Consider the following 24,305-nt stretch of genomic DNA (forward strand, 5'->3'; position numbering starts at 1 on the left):
ATAATAGGTAAAATGTTTATTTTACTATGGAGAAACATTATTAAATTGTTTGCATGGTCACTCATGTATGTCTCCATACACAGAGACATTAATTTGCATCTAAATAGAAATGGCTTCATTTGTCATGACATTCCACATTTTCATTCCAAGGGAATCAGGTCTCTTGGGTATGACAACTAGCCCATGTGCACAGCTTGTACCCTTTCTCATCGCACAAGAACTGTTAGGCACAAGAGAGACTGGCTTATCAGTCGTGATAGCTGCTGTCTGTCTGGTAGAAACAGTCCTATCTTTACTCTATCATCTGCTGTCAGATCAGCCTGTGTGTAGTTCCCAAGACCACACTCACAATCCTTCACAAACTGCTGATGATCAGGTTTAAAACAAAACGCTCTCACAAAATCTGTATCTGTCAACTTTGTTCCTCTTTGTTACTCCACTCATTCTGTGGCTGCACGTTTCCTGTTTATGGGCTCTGGAAGCCTCCAGCAAAACAGATTAGGTGTAATCTTCTTTCTAGCAGTGACTTTGCTTTGTCTCAAGGCCAATTATAGCTGACCTAGCAAGAAACTTTACTTGGCATCTCCAATCTCTCTATTTCCAAATACCCATTTGTTAGGATTCTTTTTTCCACTTTCCATAAACACATCAGTGCCCTAGCAACCCCAGTTTGACTTGAAACCAGCCTCTTTAGCATTTCTTTCTCCAACTGTTGACAATCCAGCCGGTCTTGTGTAATCATTGCCTGACTTCTCAGACCCTCCTCTGCTCTATTTCAATATGTGATTGGCTGACTATTTACTAGCTATGGTTTATACTGTTCCATTTAATCACATGCTTTATTCTTCTGTCTTACAACCTAATCTTTTTCCTATATGAACTAAATTAGCCCTTTACTAAAATATGTTTCTCAATTGTCCCCAAAGCAGTCATTTCAGTCGTTTGATTCTTCGGCACTTCTGTTTTCGTCCAGATAAACTGCTTGTTTTGTTTACAAAGAATATGTATGCATAGTCACAGGATACATTTCTCCTTGATCAGAATACAGAATAGTTTTCAAGCTTTTGTAGCAAATATGCTCTCTCCCCAAATCTTTTTCTTCCCCATAGTTTCTTTCCCTCAAGTCCACCAATGTTGTCTTCCCGTTACATCTAGCATCCAGAAAGCAGCCACATAATTTTTTCCCACTCTAAATTCCTCAAGCTACTGTTGTCATTGAAATCTGGCTTTACCCCTCTGAGAGAGCCATTATTATCAGTCTCTGCCTCAGGGGACTTTTGCTGTCTCCATGCATTCTGAAAGCTCTAGCAATAGTATTGGCCTCCTTTTCAAATTCTGAAAAGTTTCAGCGTCTATTACATTCCGTGTATTCTTCTCTTCCTTCACTGCTTGATATGTTTTCTGCCTTCCTTCCTGATTGTTGTTAATGATCTTTTCTTCACATATACTTTACTTTGGGTACTGCCTGATCTGTCTTCTTGAGAAGACAGTGAGATACACCACTCTCTCTCCCAATAAAGCTGTAGAAATTTCAGAACTCTACGGAATACTCTCAAAGCACTTAACAACTGTCCCAAATCTCAATAAACTAGCATGCCACATGTATATTAAAATCCATTAGATATATATGATCTTTAAAACAGAAGAGGCTGCAAACAGATAGTATTTTGTATGCACTGATACTTCATTATTACGATGGTGCCACCAAGCATTTCACAAATGCATACAGTAATCCGTATTCTAACTGCAGATGTCATAGTTCTAAGCATATTTCAGGAAAGAATAAATAGGAATATACTAAAACTACTACTTCAGTAAGTATTACTTATGTGCTGCTTGTGAACATCTTCCTTCACTAATATAATTCTTGCTTCTTTTGGAAGCAGAGGAATTGTGGTTTTAAACCCTCTGGACTGTTTAAACATGGCCCATATTTGTTTTTCCTTGAGTTCTTATGGGTCAATGACCTACTACACAAATGTTTTTTGATGAAATCAGGATGGCTTATTATTCTATTAGTTAAAATAAGCTTCTGTGCTTTTCTGGCCTGTACAGATGCATCCATGCGGACCAAAATAATTTCTTAGACTATGCCTGTAGTCTTCCTAGATGCCCTTTTCCTGAGTTTAGCTTCCTCCTGCGAAGACCTGTTGACAGAGCTGCTAATGGCTTCCTCTGTTGAAGAGGCATCAATTTTTAAAATGTTTAGTAAGGAGCAAAGTCCACTCTCATCAATGGAGAGAGATCAAAAAGGTTGTAGGGTTGTAGTTATTGCTAGCTGAAGACAGACATGCAATATTATGAATGGAACTCTGTATTATTGTCCTGCCAATCATATTAGCACACTAGAAATGGCAAATAGAAAACACTGGCTAAAAACTCTGTTTCATTTCCATACCATAGAATCCAAACAATGGTAGCCATAAAGAGAGAATTGGTATATATTCTATTATATCCAAATTATAAGATTTCTCAGTTTAACATGCTGCCATTTGGCATTAATAAACTATTTCTACAAGTTAGTAGCTCGAACCAGTTAGGATAAAACCTTTACAATTTAAACAACACCATCTTTGGTGTAGTGATTAAGGCATCAGACTAGAAACTGGGACACAGTGAGTTCTAGTTCTGCCTTGGGCACCAAGTCAGTTGGGTGACCTTATCACTTCTCTTAGCCCCAGGAAGGAGGGCTCTTGGTCTTTCTGACCAAGAAAACTTCAGGGACTTTTCCAGGCAGTCAACACTGACTCAAAAAGTCCCAAAAGAAAAAAGGAAGAAAGAATGTTGAAAGTTGTAGTTCAGCAATATTTGTAGAGTCAATGGTAACTCACTTCTGGATTAAAAAAATGATGAGCATCTTGGCTTCCCTTCTTTTCCTCATCAGATTTTTTTAAAAAGCATTAATATCGCTAACATAAAACTACAATTTTATTAAGGTGTAACTACATTTAATTTTATATTTGGCTTTAAACTGCCTGCTTATATCTTGAATATAGTCAGACTCCTTGCAACTGAATTCTCATTTTCTATGATATAATAAAATAAGTATATAAGGTCTGGATTTCAGTGGATAGCATTCCATTTTTATTCACCAGCACTTTTAGCACTACTCTTTCATAACAAATGCATCCCAGTTCAGGATTTCTAAATAATGTTCCATGCATAGTATAGAAATATAAATGCCCATTCAAAGCTAACAGAACTTGATTAGAAGATGGGGGTCATTATTATCAGTATCTCATCATAGCCAAACCATTCTGTTCATTCAACCCAATCTCCATAGAGGCTTTTGTTGTCTGCTGGAACAGAGAAGCACTGATGGTCTTCAATAGGAGCTGAGTAGCCCCTTCTGCTCACCTATCCAGGGGAGCCTCTCGTTTACTGAGAAGCAAGAAATGAAACAAATGAAGACATGCCTACAACAAATCACCAAGAACACAGGTAAGAACACATATTCAAGCCTATATTGTGTTAATAATAGTGGCTGGTGAGGTTGTTGAGGTGCATCTCAGTGTCTGGAGGCTATTAGGATTTGAATGGATGGGGCAGTCATAGGCACAATCCTAGAAAGACAGACTGATTTTGGATTCAGAAGCCATCCAGTTCTAGAGAGATGTTAATTTATTAGCTCAGGATGGGGTTGTACTTCTTCATATTGATCTCACTCACTCACTCACTCATTCAGTCATTGAACAAAATTCAAAATAAATAAATAAATAAATAATAAAAAAAACAAAGGTGAAAGATACAACAGTGCTGAAAAAGGTGACAACCAGTCCTGGCACAGACAACCTCTGCAGCCTCACCACAACTGCGTGATCAATATTTGGGTGCGTGGCAACTGGCATGTGTTTGCAATAGTTGCAGCATATTTTTTTTTAATTGAAAAGTTTTATAAGAAATTCAAGCATTTTCTCCCCCACACCCTTTCCCCCTCCCCTCCTTCCCCCCCATCCCCTCCCTAGCATTTTGATCACATGATTGCCATTTACAATCTTGCCCACAGGCTTCCAGCAAAGTCATTGTGGGAAGCTGAATGCACTTAATGACCATGGTGATTCACTTAATGACTGTTGCAAAAAAAATGTAAATGTAAAAATGTAAATGTAAATGTAAAAAATGTAAAATGAAAAAAAGGGTTTTTTTCTTTTAAAAGCCTTTGATGATCCCAGCTGAGCCGCGCGATCATCAGAGGCTTTTTTTTTTACTTTTAAAAGCATTTTTTCGGCCGAAGAGGTTGTAGAAAAAATGCTTTTAAAAGTAAAAAAAAAAAAACCTCTGATGATTGTGCAGCTCAGCTGGGAATTAGGGAGGGGCAGGGATTTTTGCTACCGGTTCTCTGAGCCACCCACCTCCATCGCTACCGGATCGGGTGATCCGGTCCGAATCGGGAGCATTTCACCCCTGGGCTGCCTCTGAACCCTCTCTAGCTCCTGCCAGGGATGTTAAAGGAACTCCCAACTGGGCATCCCCTGGGCAATGATGTTGTCACTGGCTAATCCTTTCAACCCAGAAGTGCCTTGTTGCTTCTGATATGAATGCAAAATCATTCTTAAAGCTCCTCATGGCTCAGAATTTGGGTGTCTTCAGTACTGCCTATTTCCAAATGTAACTGTCCATTCAATAAGGATGGATTGTGTTTATTTTTCTCAAGAAGTGTCATGAGCAGGAAATACAGAAGCACCCTTCTCAATGGCCATCTCCCATTCCTTCAGAGCTTCTAATGGCCCAAATCCTACTGAAATTTAAGAAAGACACAAAACCTGTCTCCATCAGTCTATGAAAGTTGAGTTTTATAATTCTGTTCTTCTTGAAGTGTCTGTTTGTTTAACATGGGTTATCTTCCTTGGTATATAAGTATAGTGTTGGTGTTATTGTATTCTATATCATTAGGCTTCTAAAAAATATATCATAATCACTCATATTGTTTTAACTTGATTTACAGATGTATGTTATTCAGAGTTGACAACAATTAATATGGCATAGAAGCATCAGTAAAATATGTTGATAATTAATATATTTACATCAACATTTCTCAGCTGAGAATGAGTGGCGTAGGAGGCTAATGCCTCCTACTAAGGCAGCATTTAACATCCAGCTGCCTGCAATTACTGCGAGTTCAATTCTCACCAGGTTCAAGGTCGACTTAGCCTTCCATCCTTTCTAAGGTGGGTAAAATGAGGACCTGGTTTGTGGGGGCAATAAGCTGACTTTGTATAAAATATACAAAAGATGAAGGCTATTGCTTAACGCATTGTAAACCGCCCTGAGTCTCCGGAGAAGGGCGGCATATAAAAATAAAAAATAAAAATAAAATAAATAAAAGCTAATACTCTCCAGAAGTTTTAAGTGTATAGTTTTTTGTTGCTTTATTTTATTTTAAATTCATTGAAGCAAAAATGGGGAAAAAACAAATTTGTACTGGAAAAAAATAGAAGCCTAATACAATTAAAACAGATAGAACTATGCATATCTCATAAAGACCAGCCATCATAAACAATGTTATCTTATTAGAAAAATATTGAAGTGATAAAAGAGTGATTATTTTCAAATACAACTTGATTATGACCTAAGTGAAGATTAACATAAAACAGATGAATGTTCATTTTTCCCAGTTCATAAACTTTCTTGTTAGTGACTAAATAGGAAATTATTTGCAAAGAATTTCATAACATTCCTTTCATGGAATGAAAATGTACTTTGATGCAGCCCAAAGTGCTATTTCTCTCTAAGGATATGACTGCTCATATTGTCAATCTTTCTTTGCTAATTGCTGTTTCCTCATTGTTGGTAAAATTCTGAAAAGCTGAAACAATCAACGCATGTCCAATACAATCAAGAAAGATGGACTGAAATATATGGAACCCGTTACCTGCATTTACATCCTTTTCACAATATCAAATGAGCATGTCTTGGTATAATGCTTTTTAATAATTTAGGAAAGAATTTTAAAAAACCCCTAACGATTATAATATGCACTGCCAATCTATGGACCAAGGTTATATAACAGCTTATACAAAACCAAGGAAACCACAGAATGTCTCAGGCTGTTGCCTGAATGCAGTCAAATATGATTTATTCAACAAGCCTTTGCTAAATAAATTATAATTTAGTACAATGCGTAAGCCTTGTCATACGGACATTTGTCTTAACCTAGCTATTCTAATAAGGACATATTTAATAAGAGTACTGAAGTGTTCATACCTCTACTAATGTGGGGATACATCATTTAGCTCACACTCGGTCTAGCAGAAGCAATAGCACCCTTAGCTGAACATCAGTTTTCTATGATGGAACCATTTTCAAGACTGCATTTTATTCACACATAATAATTCAAGCACTTTTCTGTCTATTAAACTAAATCACTGCAGTATGTTTTGAAATTTATGGGCATCCAGTTGCTTAATCTAAGTTACAGTTTTTAGGATACGTAAGTCTACAAGCAGGCTTTTGGTCCGAACACAATCTATAGGCCTTTTCATATATTAAAATTTTACATGCAGGAACCATGACAAGTCACACATTTTTTAAAAAAAACATGTCCGTATTTTTTAGTTTATAGTTTTAGCTTCGCTTTGAAGTGTTGGCAAATAAAATTCCACTAAAACTACACTCATTCAGTATTTTAAGGTTTTATGCTTTTTAAATAACCACAGATGAAGCCAGTAATATTTCCCGTTATGTTTTATTGCAATATTAATAACTATTTGGCTGGAGAAAGTCTAGTAGTCATAACAGAAACTTTATTAAACTGAGCTCATGATATACTTTTTTCATCTAATGTACCAAATCAAAATACAATTATATATTTTCAACAGGAGTAAAAAAGGAAATGTGCAAATAAAATCTAGTTTAAAACTGTATCCTAACTTTCAATTTTTCAATATAAAAATGTGTTAACCTAAGGAACTGCCATTCGTCTTATGACATATTATATCAAATTTTCCACAAGACATTAAGTTTGCAATGATTGTATATTTCTTCTTAATGCTGATTTAAGCAATTCTTTGAGACTCAATTTTGCCAAATGGAATCAAGCTCATATTCGCCACAGGCCAGGCTGAGTCTTTTGGCATTTGGCTACAACTGTACATTCATACTTAAGAGCAATTGAATAGTAGGTAGCAGCAGTCCTGCACAGGTAAGTTGGGTTGCTTTTGTCATCATGGGCTAATTCAGCATTTACTGAAAAAAAAAACTACAGAAGTCAAGATACAACTGGTTGTGAAAATAAGCTTTAGTGATGGACAGATCTTATGAATCACTGCAAGCATTTCAATATCAGCAGGTAAGTATAAGCTCCCTTGTTCCTCATATTTAAGTGCTGCTCAAGTTGAGTTGCTTTTATTTTTACCATAATGTAGGGTCTGTATTCTCTATCCTATGAGCAAAATTCTGTCCAGTGGTGGGTTTCAAAAATTTTTACTACCAGTTCTGTGGGCATGGCTTGGTGGGTGTGGTGTGGCTTGGTAGGCATGGCTTGGTGGGCGTGGCAGGGGAAGGATACTGTAAAATCTCCATTCCCACCCCACTCCAGGGGAAGGTTACTGCAAAATCCCCATTTCCTCCCGATCAGCTGGGATTCAGGAAGCAGAGAATAGATTGGGGCGGGGCCAGTCAGAATTTTTACTACCGGTTCTCTGAACTACTTAAAAATTTCCGCTACCGGTTCTCCAGAACTGGTCAGAACCTGCTGAAACCCACCTCTGATTCTGTCCCATCTCTTTCCAGCTCCACCTAAATTATTGCAGTCATCTCCTCTTTGATTGTCCCATCATGTCCATCCAGCATTTTTTGGCCAACCAGGGTCTACTCTATTATGAGCTTGCACCTAATACTTCCTAAAAAAAATCATATATCTTGACTTTTTATAGCTTCCTTTGTCCCCCCCCCCCATCTCTAAAGTTCTGTCTGGTATATATTTACTTATCCTCTTCAATTCAAATGCTTCCTTACACCCTCACTTTTATGTTCAGAAGACAGTATAAAAGTGCACCCCAGAATTCAAGGCTACTTCTCTTAATGTGATGAAGTCTTTCCTTGTGACTCTTTTTTATTGCATAGCTATTAGACTGCCATAGTTCTTGTGTCTTATTACTATACTACACATTGCTACCCTGTTTAACTCTGCCATTTCTTTCATCATCTTCTGTTCCTGTGTCTTCATCAAATTTTAGATTAGGGCTAAAGCCCATCCTCTGGTGCTTTGTAAAGTACTATATATTCTCATAAGAAAATAAGCAAACATTGAATAGCTATGCTTTTAACAGAACACAGTGCATCTCTTTTCATATAATTCTAACAAGCCAAATTTGAATCTTGCCTAAGTTTCATTTTTTGAAGAATGAAATATACTTCATCACCCACCACATTTAAACACACCTGCATTATGTTGCTATCTCTTAATTAAAGAATTGGTTTAATTAAACCAATTAAACCAAGTGTAATTAAATAACACTTACAGTCGTTCTAGTTGCTTTAGATCTTGAAATGCTCCACGTTCTATCATGCTAATTAGATTCTCTTCCAAATGCCTATAAGAGAAAATTTCAGTAGCATTAAAAGAATAACCAAACTTTGGAATTGGAAATATAAAACATTTTCCCTTCCTAAAAGTCAATCTATCACCTCCTCTACAGAATGCAGAGAAAGGCAATGTCTTTTCAGGATTTAGTTTTTCTTCTATATCACTCACTATTCTTTCTCTCATAACACTGTATGACATAATTAGACTGAAGGTTATTAAATAGGAGCAGTGGTGAAATCCAGCTGGATCTATCCGGGTCGCGCAAACTGGTAATGCCGGCGGTAGGAGGCCTTGCCCACCCGCCGGGACATCATTACCCACTGAGCATGTGCAGAAGAGGGACGCGCATGCTCCCATTCCCAAACCAGTAGCGAAGGTAAGTGGATTTCACCGCTGAATAGGAGGCTTCCATATACTGTATAACACCTTACTTGGAAGTAATTCTGCCATTCAAACTGAAATTTACTTATGAGTAGCATATATAGCTTTGTACTGCAGAGCAATAATTATTTAGTTTGGACATCCATATGTGGCCTCCAAAAATTCAGAGAGCCACCTATTTTAGCAATCATCCAGTTTTTTGCAATCTACATAATAATTTATCTGAATCTGCTACTTTAAAACAATTGAACAGGACTTCAAACACTTTATTTCAATATGGAAACTATCTTAACAAAAACATGATTATATTTTATTTATACAGTACATCATATTTAGAAACAACCCAGCTCCCTCATAGAGTGTCCCTGGGTGATGTACAAATAAATTATATATATAAAAAAAACCAGTTAAAAACAAGAATAAAATAATTAAAATTAAAAAGTCAGGGGAAGGGCTTCAAGGCTGCCTGCTTTTCTATGGATCCCAACCAAATTGTCATAGAGAGGTCTTGAAGCATTTATTTAGGCCAGAGAGTGGACCCCACCGTTCTCTGGGGGGAGAATGTTCCAAAGGATGGGAGCAATAGCAGAATAGTCTCTGTTCCTTGACTCTGCCAGTTAAAATTCTTCAACTGATGGGATTTGCAAAATACCTTCCCTGCCTGACTGAGTGGGATGGGTGAATGTGTAATTTTTATTTTTATTTTTTTTGTAGTGGGTGAAATGAAAATTTGGTGGGTGAAGATGAAAATTAATATATATTATATTATTATGCAGTGTATACATTTAAAAGGAAATTTATATTTTATATAAATTTTTGATATAAAATATAAAATTCCTTTTAAATATATTCAGGCAATTAATCAAGAAATGACTATAAAAATAATTCACAGACAACCCCCTTTCAGAGGCCATTATATGAATTAATGTCTTTCTAGACTGTTGGACACATTGTAATAAAATTGTTACAAATTACCATCTCTGGTGGCAATGTACATTTAATTACTCATTTTGATTGAAAAGTGTTTCAGGAAACTGGGAAGGCTACACAGCATTTTGAAAATTAATTGTGGTGTAACCTTAGTCAATTTTTCCAGAACATATAAAATCATGCACGTAAGACGTTCATTTCATTTCTCTTGTTAGTTGCCTGATGTACTATAACAAAATAGCGGAAAACTAAAGTGTAGCTTTCCTTGGTTCAGTAGCTTTTAAAAATGCGGAAAATAACAATGCCTGGAAAATTAACAAAGCGGGAAAGCATCTTGAAAAATCCTTTCATTAAAGGCTGTATTATTCAAATTTTATTTCTATGTTTATCTCTATAAACAAAATTATTTTAATAAATTATTACATAAATAAATTTTAATCAATTATTTCCATTTTTACAAATAGCTTTTTAGAGAGAAATATTGAATAGGGAGATTTAATATTATGTACCTCTCCTTAGGTGAACCAATATATGTGTATATGCTCCCAAGTGATGTGTATGTGAGAATAGCTTTTTCACGCATACAAATTATTCCTTATTGCCTGTCTGACTTTACACCTGAATTTCCAGACACCTAACTCTTAATTTTATTCTTAAATAGACTTGGCAGAAGATTCCCAGACATGCCTCAGCTAGATTAGAATCTTTAATACCGACAGAATGAAGACATAACACAACAGTTGATTGCTTACTATAACACAAATATTCTAAGCTTTTATATAGTGTTCCAACATTCATATTCTGAAGTTGCTTTGTTCTGCTTTTCTGAGTTAACCAATACTTGGTAATTCACTTGATGGTCTAGGGCATCTGAAACACATTTGCACAATGGTCCTAGAATTTCTATTTCCTGATTTAGCAAATTCTAGCCTCTACACTACTATGTTTGCTTAATCTGACATTCTAAGCATATTTCTTTAATGCCCAAGCCAATCAACTGATCCAATAAAGCTTATATTAAATAAACTTACTCTGGGTTAAAGTGTTTCTACATTTCCTTAGTGAACCTAGTGAAGCCACCCAGAGTTGTTGTATCAGTGAGATGGGAGACGTTAAAGTTTAATGACTAAATAAACCTTTATCAGTGTGCCAAAACACTAATACACAGTCACTCCTGCCTTGACGTTACTTTTGTATATTGACAGCAGATGCTTTTCCTTTCCACGGAGTCTTGTTATAAATTGTCACTTATTGTAATGTTAAAAGTGATGACCAGACATTTGTAATGTCATGAAAGATTCTGTCAGCCCTCCCAGAAAACACAACTAGATGAACTAATTCTTCTTTATTTTAAGGCTACATTAACAGAATCTTGCAAGGTTGAATGTATAAACTTCCCATTGCCACTTTTAATCATTTGATCCATTAAGGTGGGCACTTCCTAAGTTTTTTTCTCTGATGAGTAAGCCACTGGGAACTCCTCCCCCTCTTGCCTGATTGTCTCCTAGGCAGCATCTCCTCCCCTCCTTCCCTAAGGTCCTCCACACTTTCCATTACACCTATGGCTTTTTTTCAAAGACAATGATAGTGAGATTAAACGAATCTCTTTCTCTCAACATATCTAGGCAAGATTATGGAAATATATCTGACCTGATACAAAAATTAACAGGTTTGATGCCACCCACCAGTGCAGGAAAACTCTGAACTGGATTTGCACCTTGCATGGCATCTTATACAGTAACAGAGTTGGAAGGGACCCTGGAGGTTATCTAGTCCAACCCCCTGCTCATGCAGGAGACCTGTACTAAGGATTCGAACCGCCGAACTGACAACGTTTCTGATCAACTTGTGGGCAACGGGCAGAGTATCCCATTGAGCCAGAGTGGTGCTGCTCATCAAACCCTGGATCATATAGCAATAGCAGTAGCACTTAGACTTATATACCGCTTTACAGTGCTTTACCGTGCTTTACAGCTCTAAGTGGTTTACAGAGTCAGCATATTTTCCCCAACAATCTGGCTCCTCATTTTACCCACCTCTGAAGGATGGAAAGCTGAGTCAACTTAGAACCTGATGAGATTTTGAACTGCCAAATTGCAGGCAGCTGGCATATGATGACCAGCTGTCTTTGAAAGGTTATACAGGAAGAAAAGCAGATTTGCTCCAACTAACAAATACTGTACTTATTTGGATAAATGGCTATTTGGATAAATTCTCATAAACCAACATATTTTGAAATGCTTATAACTTATAACTTCTTAAATTCCTCATACCTTACAAAACTGACGACATATTTCCATCATACATATACCATAGAATTGTGTATTCCTTTTATGTATTTTACTACTGTTATCCATGCACTCTATTCCATACACTAAATATAGGTAGTCCTTGACTTACAACCACAACTGAGCCCAAAATTGATGTTGCTAAGTGAGACAGTTGTTAAGTGAATTTGGTCCCATTTTACAACCTTTCTTGCCACAGTTGTTAAGTGAGTCACTGCAATTGTTAAGTTACCAACATGATTGTTAAGTGAATCTGGCTTCCCCATTGGACTTTGCTTGACAGAAGGTCGCAAAAGGTAATCACATGACCCCAGAAGACACTGCAACTGTCATAAATAGGACTCAGTTGTCAAGCGTCCGAATTTTGATCACATGACCATGGGGATGCTGCGATGGTTACAAGTGTGAAAAACGGTCATGTCCCTTTTTTCAGTGCCGTTGTAATTTCGAATGGACAACACTAAATGAACTGTTGTAAGTCAAGGACTACCTATAAATATAGAAAACTCAAGAGGTATTTATCAAAATCAGGTGAAATTATGGCCAGTGTCTGAATGCACCAGTATAAAATAGGTATAATCAAAGGTGGGATTAAAGGTGGGATTACCTCCCCTACCAGTTTGCAAATGTAAGCACATATGCTCCTCTGCGCATGTGCACGGCCTTCCGCGCATGCTCTTTGCTCGCGCATTACATCCAGGCGGGTGGGCAGAGCTTCCCTCAGTCGCTACTACCGGTTTGCCCAAACCGGACAAACCTGGCTGAATCCTACCTATCCTATCCAATGCTGTATAGTTGGCTATGTGCTCAAGGCAAACAGATCAAAGTTTTGCAAAGTGACAACATAGAGAAATCACTTTAGGGGAATATTTCTCTTCATACTTACAGAACACGAAGATTCTTAAGTCCAGCAAAGTCCACCTTTGTAATCCTTGTAATATTGTTTCTGTCTAAGTCACTGCAAAAGAAAAAAAAAATCACAATTGATACATGTATCTACCAGGCAGTTCAATCATTTAAAAAAATATCATAGAAGTACAGCACAGCAGATACCCATTCTGCACAGGAAATGCGAGACAGGACTGAAGATACTTGAGTAACATTGCAACTTACAGTAAGAGATCTTCTGGATAATTACTGAATGTTTCTTTTTGCAACTTCTTTTTGTGAAAGATGTAGAGCCGAAATAAGACAAGGATTAAAATCTGATCACGAACTCCCTATTGTCCATTCTACCATGAAGATGTTTAAGGTAGAAGATGAGAGAAATTGTGCTTTTCATGGAGATGGTTAGACTTTTCTTATTAGTGGGAGAATCTGGAAAACATGCATGTGCATATGGACCCTCAAATAATAGCCTTCTGCTAGCTTTTCAGACCCAAGATTTAAACCTCCACATTTCAAATATGTAAAAAAGAAAGCTGAAAAATCATCAGGATAAAGAGTTCAAAATAGCCTGTTTCCCCCAAAATAAGACATTCCCTGATAATAAGCCCAATCGGACTTTTGAGTGTATGGCAATAAGGTCAAGCATTTATTTTAGGATTCAAAAAAATATAAGACAGGCTCTTATTTTCAGGGAAACACGGTACTGAACATAACCAGCTGACTAAAACACACTCTCCATTGAATCTAACAGTTTCTATTATATATATTTTGCAACTGATTGCTAATCACCTGCCACATACGTTTCTTGCTTTTACCTTTATATTTCTGGAGACATTTACTTAGAAATAAAGTTATGCAAGCCAATGTATATAAGCATTATTTTATTTGCACACAGCAACATTATTTGCATTTTTAAGAATCCTGGAGGATTTTTTTCCCCTGCATACTTTTCAAATTTGAAGCAAGTAAAGTATATGTGTAATATGGTATAAGTAGCTTTTGCTAACAAATACTGTATCCATATAAACCTTTAACACTAATACTGCAAAGTCATATAAATCCTCTTATGAAATAATACTCCTAATGTTCCCACAATTAGAAAGAAGAAAAAAATGTCAACCCTTGGGTGTTTTCCCAGATATATATAAGTCCAATTAAATTCATTGATGTTTATTCTAGGATTCTGGTCTTAATATACAAGATAATAAGCCGCCCTGAGTCTTCGGAGAAAGGCGGCATATAAATTGAACTAATTGAATTGAATAATATCTGCAAACCTTCTATCCTAATTGGTAGAATATATCTGACTGATCAAATACAGAACTTGACGATTTTGTATTCCAGGCCCTTTTACTTAATTTTAACTAATTGCTTTTTAAAATCATGATGGGATGGATTTTTTCCTAGAAATCACAGGATTTTTTTTAGTACAGTCTATGAGAGAAGGAGTTAGAACTTAGTGACAGAAGTCAGTAGCAGTCCCACAGTGTTTCCATAACATCCATCCCATAACTTAAACCATCTTTTCCTCAGCATATTATTCCCATTCATTTTTTTTTTTTATGTGGGAGGATGTGAGAGACGGATACCCATCAAGTATAACAAAAATAATGTGAAAGCAGATGGGAACACAAACCACTAACTAAACTCGAAACTCTGAAATAGAAATTTAAGATAGTAAAAAAAAAAGAAATAAACAAACCAATATATATGATTTCTCTTTATTCCCTATTTCAACAGGAATTGGCCTTGAGGAGCCTGGTTCTTCATGCCTAAGTTTGACATTAGACAAGCCAATATGTGAAAAGCCAATCATTAAGCCTCCCATAGGAAGTTTAATGATGGAAAGTATATTTTTTCATATTTTATCTTGTTTATCATATTTCATATGGCTAAATCAAAAACATGGTGTAAGTTTTCGAAAGACTTCAATTAGCCTTGTCCACTCTTCTTTTACATTTTGAGAAAAAAAGAAAACCTTTCATGTATTGTTAGAGCTTCAATGATCCAATTACAGTTGAGGAACATTATTTAATCAGTCTTGCCACGTATGAGCAAAGAGCTAAATTGACTTTGGTGGTGAATTAATACACTACCACCAGGATCTCGTAAGAAAAACACAAAAAAACTATGGAACAGAATTTTCACAACCTCTGACTAGAAATCACTGTCTTCTTCCATAAGCATTCTTCTTTATCTTCTTCAAATCCATCAAATTGAACCTCAGACCCTCAAACCCTCTGCTATGTCATTACTTCCTTGGATGGATGGAAATTATGGATGGATGGATTTAAAATCCATTTGCCACCCCCAAGGCTGTTTTTCCTTCTAACACAGAGCTTATCTTTTAAACTAAACTATTTCCCTTAGAATTTCTTACAAATCTAGGAATCTGTCTGAGGAACACCTTCCTCCCCCCCCTCCCCCATTCTTCACTGCCAAATCTTGAGTCCCAGGTTACATATGGATGAAAGAATAATTTTAAAAGCTCCAAAGTAATCTGAAATAAAAGCGATGGAGAGGATAGCAATTGGAATGGATTAGGATCCGTTCCCTTTAGTTCACTCATTTGGATAACACTGAAAAAAGGAGACAACTCATTCATAGGAAAAAATGAAGCCACATGAAGAGCACAGCTTGATATGGTCCTGAGTTTCAAAAATGTCCTCATTTTCTGTTACAAGCTTGATGTTTCTAGCATCTGCATTTAAAGGCTTGTTATCTTGGCTAGCTTTAGCTTGAATACAAAATGTATTTTGTCTCTCTTATGTACACTGGCACCCTCTCTTCAATAAGGGCCCCCTAGATCCTTAAGGCCTCAGATATTTGATCAGCTTTTCCAGAAAAAAATAGTCTTTTCACCTCTCCAAACTAATAACGCTTCTCTGGGACTTGGTGTACACCATCTGCATTTGGTTTCCTGACATTCCAAGACTGGATGAAGGACTTTTGAAAGACACATATGAAAATAATCACAAGAATACCAGTGAACACACAATTCTTTTACTATGTATTTGTTATTGGTTTTAATATTTGTAGAGAGTTGTATCCCTTCATTTCCAAAAGGACTATGAGCAATTATGTATGGCACCCTGGTTGTTCCCTCTCCTGACCCAATTACCTTTCATAGTGGATTTGAATAATATGATTTGAATGTTTCCATTGATTTATAACAATCTAGAGGCTCTGTTTGGTCAGATTAATGCTTTACTTGACAAAAAAAAAATAGACCTCATACATCAACTGACATTATATGTCACCTGATAATCATTGTTCCAGCCTGATCAAAGGATCTGTCCAACAGGCCATCATGGGACTAGAAAATGCTGAACAGTGCCCTCTGCTGGTTGGTCTGTTCAAAAACACATTTTAAGTGTTAAAAACTACTTGAGTTCATGAACCTGAAATAATCAACCTGAGAGTACATGATTTGAGTCAGTTGCAAAATGCAATAGTACATTTTGATTCTGCTTTTGATAAATTACTGGATTTACAAGATGAACTAGATTTTTTATGAAAACAGTTGGTGTTGTAGGAAGTTGGTGTTTGCAGAACTGGATATTACCAAACAGGACAGGACAGGACAGGACAGAGTTGAAAGGGACCTTAGAGGTCTTCTAGTCCAGCCCCCTGCTCAAGCAGAACTATTACTATTTTAGATAAAAGGCTGTCTAGTCTCTTCTTAAAAACCTCCAGTGATGGAGCACCCACGATTTCTGAAGGCAAGCTGTTCCACTGGTTAATTGTTCTCGCTGTTGGAAAGTTTCTCCTTAATTCCAGGGTGCTTCTCTCTTTGGTTAGTTTCCAACCATTGTTTCTTGTCCTTCCCTCAATTGTTTAATGACAAAATTAAACTGAACTGACAGTTTCATTGACAGGTGCAATGCATTATGTCACAATGTTGACAACTCTTTCGAAAAGTGATACCAAAACAGAATATAGAACTTGGTTTAAACTATAAAGAAAAGAGTTTCTTCTTGGAAAAATCAATTGTATCCCAAGACAATGATTTATGTATTTATTCATTCAGTTTATCATTTTTGGACCTGATCCTATAGTGTCTTGATAGATGGCATGATCAGCATTTCCAAATGTCAAAAGTTTGCAAATCGTGATTCTCTGACAGTAATTATGCAAGATCAAGCAACAAGAGATCATTGACTTCTTACGGCTATGTTTGTGAGGAATCTGATCAACCCTATTGGGAAAATTTAACTAAATCGGTATTGTTGATGAAAGAATTACATAACATTAGTTACAGACACCAGGACTAATGGGAGGAGGAAGAGGAGGAAGATGATGGTAAGGGAACAGGCACCTGTTTTCTGGGTGCTCCACACTGGAACTTTAAAGAAGAGATTGGACAACCATTTGTCTGACATGATAAAGGGTCTCCTGCTTGAGCAGGGGGGTTGAACTAGAAGACCTCAAAGGTCCCTTCCAACTTTTTACTCTATTCTGTGCTGGTTTAATTGTGAAGGAGAATAAGCAGAATAAAATTGTGAAGACATTGCAGAAAGTTAAAATTATTTTAATGGTTAATAGTGAATTAACCAGGAGCCTTGGTGGCACAGTGGACTAAGTGCTGTTAAAGTAGTACTTAGCTGCTAGCTGCCTACAATTACTGCAAGTTCAAATCTCACCAGGCTCAAGGTTGACTCAGCCTTCCATCCTTCTGAGGTAGGTAAAATGAAGACCCAGATTGTGGGGGCAATAAACTGACTTTGTATAAAAAAGAACACCACTGGGGGGGGGGGGGCGAAAGCCCTACTAAGCAGGTATATACAAAAATATGAAGGCTATTGCTTAACGCATTGTAAGACACCCTAAGTCTCTGGAAAAAGGGCGGCATATAAATCGAACTAATAAATAAATAAATAAATAAATAAATAAATAAATAAATAAATAAATAAATAAACAAACAAACAAACAAACAAACAAACAAACAAATTAGAAACCAGAAGTTTGTATTGGTTACATTTCTTATCAAAAGGACAAAACAAAAGAAACTGTCTATCCAAATAGAAGTTTAAAATCAGAGTATGTATGTCCCAAAGATGCAACTGGACTTTCTTTGTTTTTTCTTGAAGACGTTTTGCTTCTCATCCAAGAAGCCTTCTTCAGTCAAGAAAGTCCAATTGCCTCCTGAAAAAAGTACCTTTGCGACAATCATGACCTGGATGACTGAATATCTCCATAGACATTCAGAGTCTGTATATTTCAAACACACAGCATTAACTTCGACTTGTAGTTAGTTTTTTTCGCAGTTTGCCTTGTGTATCATCTCTAAAAATATTTTAAGGATGCTTTTAAGTTGGATTTTGTAACTACTGAAAGATATAACATTATCATCAGTAATTTTAATATCATATAATTTTGCTTTATCTCTAAAGCAGCCATTCTAGTAAAATTAGATTATTACCTTAGTCAGGGTACCAACAGAAAAAAAGGCAGTCTTTTATAATCAGATTCAGATGACACCTAAAAAACATTCTTAATAACAGAAATACTTGGTGTTTGTAAACTTGCCAGTGTATTTAAGAGAAAGTATTTGGTTTGATAATATATGGGGAAAGCTGATTAAGAAATATTAGTGTCAGATGGGGATGAACCAAAGATTGGTTATGTTAATTAAGCCTTTAGAAATGAAATTCAATTTCTAGAGGGCCCAAACGTTACTCCCATCATTTGAATATAAAGGCTTTTTAACAAGTCAACACTGTTTTATGTATTTGTAGTGTTTCCAATTCTGATATCACAAGCAAAAGATTGGTGATATCACTTTTGTTTAGCCATCTGTTCAGCATCTATGAAATTCACAAGTGAGAATCTGTAGCCTTAATAGGCTTTTTCTAATGTGTGAGGCAGAATTAGATTGTTGATTAACATCAGTGTTCTAGAAATAAAACATTGGATAATTTAAATTTTAAAATCCACTTTCCCAAACAAATTTATTTTCTCTTTTTCTATTTTTACTAAACAATAAACACTAAACTGTGATTAAGTTATATGAATAATATAGCTAGGCTACTAAAACAAACAGGTGTAAACGAACACAAACAGACATTATAAAGTAGTGATTATATTACTATCAATTTATTTGCTGGTTCATACATATTAAGCCGCCCTTGAAGATTTTGGAAAGCCAAGCTAATTGTTGTTTATTGAACAAATCATGCTTCAGCCAAAGGTAGGCTGGGATATGGAGCCCCTGTCTTGTATATCTTCCAATGTCCATTTTTTATGCTTTCAGTAACCCAAATCACACTGTTGAAATTTCATGACAGCTTTATTTCTTTAAAATAACAAACATCCCCCCATGAATTTTATTTAATGCCTTGTTTTACACCTTTTAAGGTGAGGCTAGGTTGGATTAAGTTTCCTTTACAATTTTCCTTATCTTGCATATTTGTGTGAAGATGTGGTGATAATTTAAAAAGGCAATGATCAATTGATGGTGTGGCTGGTTTTCTCCAAAGTTTTTTTACATGGTATATTATCAATGACTGCCTTTAGGTCCATAAAAACAACATTGTATATTAGTTCATAGTTAAATGACCAAGTCTAAACTTCTGTCTATGAATATCAACTGGGAACCAAGTTGCTCCCTGTCAGCATCCAATTTAAGAGTTTATAGTATTAGCATCTGGGATTTAAATCAGTGGTGGGTTGCCCCCAGTTCGGTCCAGTTCTATAGAACCAGTAGTCAAACCGGCGGGAGGCTCCGCCCACCCACCATGATGTCATCATCAGTGATCTGTGCATGGGCATGGGCATGCGCACTTCTGTTGTGAACCAGTAGTAAAGGTAAGTAGAACCCACCCGATCTAAAGATATTATATATAATTTATATATTAGAAAGTAGCAAATGTTCCAGTTAATGTAATAATTTACCAGAATGTCTAAAATCTAAGCCTTCCTTAGATGGATATCAAATTATTATCATTAGCCAGGTTAAATCTTACTGATTGAGAAATGATACACCAGAATATTTATTTAATTTAAATAATTACTTAAAGAATTAATTATTCAATTTTTGTTTCTTCAACTGCATTATTGTCCACTATTATTTAACAATATTGCTGATATTTCACTAAACTTGAATTTTATTCATAATCTCTCATCTATTGTTCTGTTCCTATTTTTCTCTATGGTGAAAAAGCATTTTCTTCCTACTGGTTTAGGGAACATCCTGAGAATAATTACTCTAAAACAAAGGTCTTAATATTTTCCAATCTCTGATAGCTGGAAAATCAATGGAAGACTAAGCAGACCCCAACTTTAATAATAAGGAATTCACTTTCAGTCTTTTACTTGTACAAGGAAATTCCACATAAGAGCTCAAAAAGCATATTTTGCAGTTATTATATACTGTAGTCAGCTGGCTACAGTATATGAGAGCTGCTATTAAATTAGTCAAGCTAAAGCATTAGGCTCAGTGTTATATAACATGCAGATATATCTATATATCTATAGGCTAGATAGATAGATATCTATTTCTGACTTAGAAATTCATCATCATCATCATTTTAGCCATTGTCTATCCACTGCAGGATGAAGGCCTAGGCTTTCTTTTGCCAATTGGGCCTCCAATATTTGCTGATGTCGTCGATCCATTTTGTTTTAGGTCTCTTTCAGGGATGCTTTTTATCAATTGGCATCCATTCTATGACTGCCTTGGTCCACCTGCCATCAGTTGTTCTTGCTATGTGACCAGCCCATTTCCATTTCAATTCTTTTATGATATTGTATACTTTTGTTTGTTCTCTAATCCATGTGCAGGTCTTTGTATCTTGTCTTGGAATGCCGAGCATGTATCTTTCCATGGCTCTTTGTGCCACTCATAGATTTTGTATCATTTGTCAAGTTGATGTCCATGTTTCACTGGCATATGTTAGAGCAGGTTACACATACTGATTGAATTTTTTTTTTCAGGCATAGGGGAAGGAATTATTAGAAATAATTTGATCTAAATTGTTAAATGCAATAACCCAGATTCCTCATTGCATCCTTAAACTGAATCTCATTTAGGACACATCTGAGGCAGTGGTGGTTTGCTACCAGTTCTCCCCAGTTCGAGCGAGCCGGTAGCGGAAATGGTGAGGTGAGAGCGAACCGGTTCTCTCTGACGGTTAGCTTGGCCCTCCCGCCCTCCCCTGCATTATATATACCTTATATTTGGTTGTTTTTAGCCCAGCTGAAAGGTGCGGCAGAGCGGATTGCTGCGTCTCAGCTGTTCCTTAATATACTGCACTTGCCCAGAGCGCAAGTTTGTGCATGCATGTGCTTGCACGAAACGCGTGCATGAAACGAACCGGTGGTAACACCGGTTGAAACCCACCACTGATCTGAGGTTATGCAATCTTTGAAAAACATTTTTCACCTTACATTATCAGATAGGCTTGAGTCTCCTTTAAGAAGACAAATCAGTCTTGATCTGATTCATTATAGCCTTTCCTTTTCAGCACTAGTTAGTTCTCACAAACCCATGGTTAATCTTAAATAGAGGATTTGGGACCTAGATCTTCAAACAGATAGTATCAGATTTTCCACTTGTATTATATCTCTATTTTCATCACTCCTTGATCAATTCCTAATTGTTTGAAACTGTAATTGTCAATCTAAGCAGGAGTTCATTGCTTTCTTTCTATAAAATCAAACCTCAGATGTTTCCAAAAAGGTTGCCAATTTTCTAACAATAGTTATTGCTTGTAGAAGCCACCTGGAGCTTCCTTCACACTACTAATTATTTCAGGTTTCAGTGTAACAAGTTTACTATTTTCTATTTGATATCTGATATAGTGCCATACTTTTCATTTAAAATTGATCTTGGACCATAAATAAATAAATATTTCATGCTTCGACTTGTTCCATTCCTCAAATCTACAAGAACTTCACAGTTTGCACAGACAGATGGTAACAGAATGCGTAAGTCCTCCAATAAAGTTTATAGTTTGCCATTTTTCTTTGATTTCAATATGCATTTAACAAATACAAAGGCATTTGTATTGCAGTAGGTAGGAAATCATTGAAAGTACAAATAATGAATGAAGGGACTAGGCAACAGTCCAGGAAATCAAAGTATCCTGATAGATTTGTGAGCCAATAGCATAATGCAAAATAATTACATGAAATCCTAGGCTTTAGCAACAGAATTATGCAGTTGCTGTCAAGAGAAGGCATTGTTCCTTTCAACTCTGCATTAATCAGACCACATATAACAACTAGATTCAATTCTGGGCATCACATTTATGGGAGGATATTGACAAAATGGAGTACACCCAGAAGAGGGCATCCAACTTGGAAGTAAACAAAATGAGAAAAGTTGGAAGCATTGGGCATAGTTAATTTAGAGAAAGAAAGACTGCAGGGAAGCAGGATGAGAGGACAGAGTTGTTCAGAGTTTTTCCAGAAGACAGGATAAGAAACAAGGCTTTAAATTACTAAGAAGTATATTTCATCTGGACATCAGGAAAACTGCTCTGTTACAAATCAACCTCTGGAAACTGTTACACTGATAGTTCAGTTGATAGGAGGAAGAAAACATGGACAGCAGATGGTGCAACAAACAGGAGCAGATAACATCTATTGTGCGGCCCAGTTCACACATTATTGATTGATTGACTATGTGCCATTCATTCTGTGTTAATTCTTAGCCACCACAGATTTCCTCCACAACAATCTGCCTCTAACCTGATCTTTCTACTTTCCAATAGTGCATTCTTTGCCATTGTAAGCAAGTCTATCCACCTTGCTGCTGTTCATCCTCCTTGATTTCCTTCCACTTTCCTTAACATTGGCATCTTTTCTAGAGAACTAATGGGTCACAGACATAATGGGTCTGTGCAGAGGTGGTATTCAGCAGGTTCTGACAACTTCTGAAGAATTGGTAGTGGAAATTTTGAGTAGTTCGGACAACCGGTAAATATCACCTTTGACTGGCCCCACCCCATCTATTCTCTGCCTCCTGAATCCCAGCTGATCAGGAGGAAATGAGGATATTGTAGTAACCTTCCCCTGGGGTAGGAAGGGAATGGAGATTTTGCATTATCCTTTCCCTGGAGTGGGGTGAGAATGGAGATTTTACAGTATCCTTCCCCTGCCACACCCATCTTGCCATGCCCACCAAGCCACACCCACAGAACTGGTAGTAAAAAATGTTGAATCCCACCACTGGGTCTGTGGCAGGATAATTTTGAGTCTGATCAATAAATACTAGAAAACACATCCCAAATAAATATACACAATAGGCAAGGTACTTGGCCAGTTTACAATAAAGCCAGGAAATGGAGCCATAGTACATTCAGTAACTCAGGTTAAGGAGCACAGCCAAGTTTTTAGAGATTTACAAAAAGGTAACAGGGTTGGGACCATTCTAATCTCGAAGGAAGGATATTCTATAAAACAGGTGTTACTTCAAAAAAGGCCAATCTCTGCTAAAGCAAATTGGACAGGTACAGACACTTGGAAAAAGGCAGTCCTTTGGGCAACCCAGTCCCAAGCCATGTAGGATTTTAAAGATGACAACCAGCACCTTGAATTGGACCCAGAAACATATCACTAACCAATGCAGCTCAAACAGTAGTGTGGTACATGTGCTGTACATCTGGCATCATTTACTATCTGCTCAGTCACATTCTGCACCAGTTGAAGTATCTGAATGCTCTTCAGAAGCAGCCCCATATAGGATGTGTTGTAGTAGTCTACAAGACTCCAAGGACATGAGTCACTGTGAACACTTGTCCTGTTACTTCTTAGCAGTGGAGGTTTTGGTGCTCTCTGAGCTTGGTGGTTTGGCTTGGTCAACTGGATACTATTAACATTTTAGACTAAGCCATAACAATGCTAGGGAATTCCTGGAAGTTTAGCATTCAGACAAATCAGCCATCAATTGACAGATAGAGATAAATCACATATGCATACATTCAAAGGACGCAATACAAATGTAGAAAAGAAATAAAAAGGATTAGAACACATTCCTTCCAGATGTCAATGCTCAGATAAGCAGGGTTCATCAGCAGACAATAAATAAGACAGATAACAATACTCTAATCAAGGAGGAAACCACACCTCCACAAAACTGCCAGGACAAACTACTATGTATAAACAGGCAAACCCCACATCAATCACATTGATGTTGTTACCTCGTTGGGTAGTGAAATGTCTGCAAGTGAACAACCAAGCTCAGACAGCACTAAGAACCCCACTGTTCAGTCGTAAACCTTGCACATATTTTCTTCTATTTTTTTTTAAAGAATATTTTTATATTGGGGCTACATATGCAGCAGCCA

The 24,305-nt window shown here is 36.6% G+C and overlaps 1 protein-coding gene across 1 annotated transcript in view; it reads right to left on the minus strand.

Moving 5' to 3' along the window:
- Positions 1 to 24,305, minus strand: part of SLIT3 (slit guidance ligand 3) — a 490,388-nt gene that overhangs the window by 435,133 nt on the left and 30,950 nt on the right. The window contains exons 2-3 of the mRNA XM_034406116.3: positions 13,013 to 13,084; positions 8,463 to 8,534 (exon numbers count right to left, since the gene is read on the minus strand). Coding sequence (XP_034262007.2) covers positions 8,463 to 8,534; positions 13,013 to 13,084 — 144 coding nt within the window. The remainder of the gene's footprint in view (positions 1 to 8,462; positions 8,535 to 13,012; positions 13,085 to 24,305) is intronic.

This window comes from Pantherophis guttatus, chromosome 2, assembly GCF_059756535.1.
Source record: "Pantherophis guttatus breed Tessera chromosome 2, ASM5975653v1, whole genome shotgun sequence".
Taxonomy (NCBI): Eukaryota; Metazoa; Chordata; class Lepidosauria; order Squamata; family Colubridae; genus Pantherophis; species Pantherophis guttatus.